This window comes from Juglans regia, chromosome 13, assembly GCF_001411555.2.
Source record: "Juglans regia cultivar Chandler chromosome 13, Walnut 2.0, whole genome shotgun sequence".
NCBI classification, from domain to species: Eukaryota; Viridiplantae; Streptophyta; class Magnoliopsida; order Fagales; family Juglandaceae; genus Juglans; species Juglans regia.
In genome coordinates, this window is record NC_049913.1 from 9,254,518 (window position 1) to 9,261,710 (window position 7,193).

General features: G+C 33.9%; 1 protein-coding gene across 1 annotated transcript; it reads right to left on the bottom strand.

Moving 5' to 3' along the window:
* Positions 1 to 2,136: 2,136 nt before the first annotated feature.
* Positions 2,137 to 4,933, bottom strand: LOC109003166 (flavonoid 3',5'-methyltransferase-like). Its single transcript, XM_018981192.2, has 5 exons — positions 4,834 to 4,933; positions 3,763 to 3,848; positions 3,527 to 3,671; positions 3,016 to 3,147; positions 2,137 to 2,624 (listed from the first exon to the last, which is right to left on the bottom strand). The coding sequence occupies exons 1-5, from the start codon at positions 4,882 to 4,884 to the stop codon at positions 2,331 to 2,333; spliced, it is 708 nt and encodes a 235-aa protein (XP_018836737.1). The 5' UTR covers positions 4,885 to 4,933; the 3' UTR covers positions 2,137 to 2,330.
* Positions 4,934 to 7,193: the final 2,260 nt, after the last annotated feature.

Genomic DNA, 7,193 nt, shown 5'->3' on the forward strand with positions numbered 1-7,193 from the left:
TGACTCTTGATCACCCAACTCTTACAGTTTCAGATCTCATTATTAGTAATCCTAGGAGTTGGGATGTACCAAAATTGCGAAACCTTTTTGATCAAGAAAGCATATCAGAAATTATAAAAATCCCTCTCTCGGTAAGATCGATTGAGCAAGACAAAGTTGTATGGGTACTCAGTCACAATGGAAAATACTTTGTCAAAACAGCCTATCATGCATCTTTGCATACTCAAGTTTTAGTTCAGCCTAGCTTCTTTATATCACTCTTCAAGCCTATGTGGAACCTTAAAATTCATGATCGCCATAAATTGATGTTGTGGAAACTTCTTTGGAATATTCTTCCTACCAAATCACGAATTGGTGAATTCATTACTCACCAATATTCAAAAGAATGTCCACTTTGCAACCAAGAGAAAGAGACTCTACTGCATCTTTTTATACAATGTCCTATCATCAGAATCTTGTGGCAACAGAGCAGCTGGCCTTTAAATCTTGCAAGACTGCCTATAAATTCCATATCAGATTGGATTCGGATGATCATCTATCCAGATAAAGAATTGGGCCTTCTATCAGAAGAAAATCATCATTTCCAGCTATTTGCAGTCATAATGTTAGATTTTATCTAGAGAAAGAGGAATGACATAGTCCACAATCACACATCTTTATCATTCCCAGATGCACAAATCCAGCTTCAACACATTTTTGAAGATTATAAAGAAGCCTGGAAGACGAGAAAGAGTCAACACATCAAAGAAGAAGAGTGGAAATCTCCTCCGTATAATCATCAAAGCTTCTCTTTTGATGCAGCAGTGCGTGATCATTTCTCAGTAGGCTTGGTAATACAAAGAAATCATAGATGAGATATTCTGGGAATAAAAATGGAAAAATTCCAAACCACTACTCCTCTAGTCGTAGAAGCCTTGGCAACTTTGTTAGCATCTAAGACTGCTTCCAATCAGAATCTTGCAATAATAGAAAGGGATGCTCAGTCGATATTTACATATATTGAAAATCCAGATTCGACTCCTTTCTGGAACATATAAACTATTATTGACGACATTCTTCACATCTCCCAACTTCACCAAGACTGGAAATTTACTAAGATACATCGATCTCAAAATCGATGTGCGCACTCGGTGGCGCAATGGGCAGGTACAAATCTTGTATTTGGAAGCATACCTTTAGATAATATTCCTAGTTGTTTTTTGTATATTGACAGTGGAAAAGATCCACATTAAACTTTTGTACTTTTTTATTTATAATATGCTTGATTAGAAAAAAAAAAATTTGATCTATTGTAAATTAAAAAACTACCATCTACATGTCATATCGAGCCATGTTGGTTGTTAAAATATTTTTTTCATATTTCTTTTTGTTGAAAAAATATTAATTTCTATGCGTGAGGGTTAAATCAGCAACTTATAATTTAGCTAAGAGTTAAGGCTGAAAATTATCAAGCTAAGAGATAAAGCCAAGAAGAGATAAGACAAGTTGACTCAGACTTTTAAAAGGAAAGACACATAAATTCCTTAAAAGAAAGAGACTTAGATTTCTAAAAGGAAAATGCTTTACAAGGTAAGTTGGACTAAATCACTATAAGGAAATATACCTCTATATAAGGAGGAGATCTCCCACAAATCTGACAAACTCTCCACAAGCTCTCTAGACAGAAGTTCTCTATGCCAAACTCTACTACACATAACAACTCAAAATGATCTTCCCTAAATTCATGAGATATGTGAGCCATAAGAGATTGTAAAATCATCCATTATAGTGGATTTCGTCGCCAAACAACCTGTGGATGTAAGTTTTTATGCCGTACCACGTAAATCATTGTGTATTTCCTTATTAATTAATTATTTTATGGATGAACACGATCGAAGACCACTGTATTGACGCCCTTATCACCATCATGGGCCGGGTATAATTATTTCTTCCCTTCCGGTCTGTTGTGCAATTTTACGCATTAACACTATGAATGAAATCTTGTCTCAAATGAGAGCAGATGAGTAATTTGGTCTATGTTTACCCATAAACAGGAGCATGCAAGAATTATAAGATTATCATGCTTAACCAATTGCATATATAATTGACCATGTGTTTTAGAAAATTCGACGAAATTAACAGCATTATTCTCTTCATAATTCGACGAAATTAACAGCATTATTCTCTTCATACTTGAAAATTGAACCATACTTGCATGGTACAATCCGAGTATTGAACAACCAAATTGTCATGCCCATTCCCAAGATCATTCAAAATGACTTTGTTCTACGCATTTATTTCATAGCCCCAAACTAATGTATCAACAAACTTAGAATTTGATGATGATTTCTCTAATAAAGACGCCTGCAGAGAGTAAGGCCATCACCGATCGAAACGAGAGATTCTTCGATACGAGGATCAATTGCTAGAAAGTTGTTAAACTGCACAATATGTTCTCTGTCTTTCCTCAAAAAGTCTTCCATCTCATCATCGTCGGACAGGATCACTGTCCCATACCATAAGGTATTATCGTACGCAATTACTCCACCAATCTTTACCAGTTTAAGAAGCGGCTCGTGATACTTGAGGTACCCGTCCTTGTTAGCATCCACAAATGCAAAATCAAAGCTCCCTTCGTGTTTGCCCTGCTTTTAATCAAAGGTCAGAATGTGTACATGAACCCAACACGCACGTTTAGTTTGATTGCTATGAAGTTAACACAAGGACTTGAAGTCAATGTAGGAACTGCATGGGGAAGAAATGTGAGAAGTTCGGGCATGCATGTAGATACATGAAGTCAATGTAGTTAATGTTTGCACAAAAATTAAAAATAATAATAATTAAGAGGCTGTTGTGATGTTAGAAACTCAGATAAACTATTAATGATGTTTGTTCAAAGTTGAAACTCTCTTTTTTTACAAGCATACCCATTATTCTTATACTACATTAAATTATCAATTATCTTAGAAGTTTAAATTGTATACATGGAAGTCTACTTGAACTATCATCTTGTCATGCATAATGCTAGAATCTTACGGTGGTAATTAGATCATTTAGAACCGATGAGGCGTCTGATTGGATGAAGCTAATCTTGTTCTCCACTCCAGCCTTCTGAATAAATGGCAATCCAACCTCATATGCTTCCCTGTTTGGATCAACAGCTATTATCTGAAAGGAAAAAAAAAATGCAACTTTATGTTATCAGGAGACATATCCAAAGCACAAAGCAACTGTAATAATTCAACTAAATCTAAGAAAGATTCACTCTCTCTATAGTGTCCCCTAGAGCTTGCCTCTGATCACTGCAAGCCATAGTCAAACAACATCGAGAACAGAGACCAAGCCCCTGAATCCCTGATTCAGTTCTCTGTAATCTTGGGCTGTATTCATCTTGCTCAAAAAAGGAAAAAAAGGAACCTCATATTTGGAGCCAACAACCCAACCTCGCTTGTACCATGGTCTTCTGGCAAGGATCATTGGGTTGAAAGTTGGTAGGAAAAGGAAGAGAGCCCAACAGGACTAGAAAAACATTGACACTAATTATTACCTTGCCATCAGCAGGTAGAGCTAGAGCAGTACTAAGAAGAGAATAACCAGTAAAGACTCCGATCTCTAATGTCTTCTTGGCGTTCATTAGCTTAAGAAGCATCGAGAGGAATAGACCTTCATCGACAGGCACATTCATCACACTCCTGCCACATGTGAACACAACTCAAAGCTACAAACTATCATATAGATGACGAGAAAACTAAAATGCATATATAAACGCCTGAAATAACCTACAAATATGAGTATCTCTCGGTCGTGGCCTCTCTGAGTTCCTTCAAATGCTCGGGCTCTCTGGGGTATGCACTTGTTTCGAGAATGTACTGTAATAATAAATACCAAATGCATTATCAAATTTCGGTTGCATTCCGGCCATTTAGAGTATTATAATTGGATGGGTAATTTTATTCTTTAAATTTTGATTAATATATAATTTTTTTATCTTTAACTAATTATTTAAAACTTAGAGTCTACATTGAATTAATTATCACACTCTCTATAGTAATAAAATATTATTATTATTTATTATTTATATTATTTAATTAATTTTTATTTTATTTTCATAATCTTCAATAACCTCTAACAAATCATATTTATTTTTATTTTCACAATCTAACAATTTATAATATAATAATCTCATATGTATATAGGTAGTAATGAATAAAAATCTCATATTTATAATATAATAATCTCAAAAAATACTTTTAGACTTGCTATAGTTCTTTTCATATTTGAAATGAATAATAGATTTACTGTAACTTATAGTTTGGATGAAAACAATTTAGCTAATTCAATGTGGAGTAACAAATATGGATGATATTTGCTAAATTTAAAAATGAAAAGGCATTTGGCTAATCTAATATCAATGCTCTAATATGAAACAAAACAAAGATGAATAACATAATTTACACCATAAGGATCTAAATCTTGCTACTGAGATCGATACACCATAGGATATAACATTTACACCTGAATTTATAAGATTCTGCCTGAATATAGTAAGACAACATAGAAAAGCAAGAAAACAAAGACAGAAAAGTTTAAAAACTAGTTTCAGTTTTGGTTTGTTTTAATATAGAGAACTGTTACAGTCACAAATAAAAAGATATCACTAAAAGATTTCTTAATATAATTTGATATGATACGTTAATTTTAATTTATAATAAAAGTAATTTTACGATCTAGTATTATACTACAATCATATCAATTTGTAAATTTGATTTTATAAAATTAAACCAAAATTTCTTTGTAGTTAAAACATTTGTCTATAGTTTATCATAATTGAACAAACGGAATGGGAAAACTAACCTTTAGAAGGGCTTGGCTTTGGAGAATTGTCTTTGCTCTGCTGGCTGCCATTTCTAAAGAAGTTTTTCACGTATGCTCCTTCTGTAACCGCAGCTCTATTTATAGCAACTCGAGATCAGAACCCACTGTTTGAGGTGGACCATTGTCTATTCTTTCCATCCCGCTGACGCTTTACAATTAAGGATTCTCCTTGAGGGGTTCGGCTTACCTTATGCCCATCATTAACATGACATCTCTTGTTCTAATAACTAAGCTATGTATTCTTTTTTAACAGATTCAAATTCATGAGTATTAAAACTCTATTTTTCAAGTATCTGCCCTAACTTTTCTATATACCAACAACTTGAACAAATTATCTATGCCTGATTACAAATAAAATCGCAAAAACCCCCCCACCAGCAAGAATACCCCAAATAAAGAATATAATATATATATATATATATATATAATCCTATAACTTAAAAGTGCATATTCTTATTACTGTTTATTACTGTTCATCAACAGTCATAAACAGTAAAGAAGTTTTTTTTTCAAATGTTTTTATTTCACATATCTCTATTACTGTTCATGATGAACAGTTTTTTTTTTTTTTAGTTTTTTTGTTTCTTTTTGGGTTCATCCATGTGAATGTTAATGTGCGACGTAATACCACAATCGTGCGTGGGGAATGAGAGAGAGAAAAAAAAAAAGGAAAAAATATTAGTTTTTAGGTTTTAAATGACAACCTTTTATCTTTAATTTTCAAATTTAATCTAACAATAAAAGTTTAAATATTGATTTAAACTAACATAAAATAGATAATTAAAAGAGTAATGCTAGAGAGAAGCCACTATACCAGTGCACACTTTGCACTCACTGCGTGACTGCTTCTAGTTGATTGTTCCCAACACTCACTTGCACTTGGGGAAATGTGTGGTCTACATGATATCATATCATGTGTGCAAAATGGATGCTCCCAATAGTGACTTCTATTTATATTTATTCTAATTAAAATATAAATTTTCTATCATACATTTAAAATTAACTTCAATTTATAAAATACTAATTTTTCATCATTAAATAAAAGATAAAGTTTTACTGAACATTTTTAAGAAAATAATATTATATCATACACTAAAAATCAACTTTAATTTATAAAATACTAATTTTTTATCATTAAATAAATGATGAAATTTTATTGTACATTTTTAAGAGAAAAAAAATTATCTAATTAATTTGAATTTTTAATATAATTTAAATTTCATAATAAATGATGAACATAAATAAATAATAATTTTATTCTTATATATTAGACTATTTTAATATTCGAAATTACACTTCTTCTTTTTTTTCAATTTGACAGATGTGGCAAATGTGTTTTTTTTTTTATCAATTAGAAAATCTTACGCCATATAAGATTTTACACAAGTACCACTAATTTTAAAATAACCAAGCTCATTTTAGAGATTAGCGCAATCACTTAATTAAATAAATAGAACAAACAGAAAAAAAAATAATAACAAAATATGAACTAATTAATTACTGTCGTCTGACCGATCTGATGCTTCTGTCATTGCCGACCTTACTATACTAGGATGCCAATTAACCTTTTATATATGTGTGCGTATATATATATATCTCCTTATATTTAAAAGTGTGTATCGTCTGATGAATAGTAAGATGAACAGTAATGAACAATGATAAACAGTATTCTTATTTTACGCTTCCTTTCTTCGTCTATCTCTACATCCTCACAGCAATCCTCTTCACAAAATTACCACAAAATATCACAAAAATTATAATAAAATACCACAACAGATCACAAAATCACCGCATAAAATATTTTAATTGAATTATATGTAATGATCAATAAACGGAGAGACCCATTTCGGGAGAGGGAGTTGCGAGGAGACGAGGGCTGCCATGGGGGCTTCGACGATGGTTTGGGTCCATGTGGGTGGCCGCCGAAGGAAGATGAGCTCGATGGTGGTGGTGCGGTGGTATGGGGACAACGTACGGCGGCGGTATGGTGGAGAAACTGTGTGAGACCCATGCAGGAGAGGGAGTTGCGGGGAGACGAGGGCTGCCTTGGGGGCTTCGACAGTGGCTGGGGTCCATGGGGGTGATCGTCGGAGGAAAATGAGCTCGATGGTGGTGGTGCGATGGCGCAGTGGCGCAAGCGTTGAGACTCATTTCGGGTTGCTCATGTGCGGCGAAGGGAGTAGCTGCCAAGGGGCTTCGACGGTGGGGTTTGCTAGCCGGCGTGAGGGGAAGCCGGTGACGTGGTCGGTGACACCCACGGTGGCGCACGGCTGTTTGAAGGAGGAGATCGGGTGAGAGAGAGAAGCCGTGGCTGAGCGGAAGGAGAGAGAGGGAGAAAG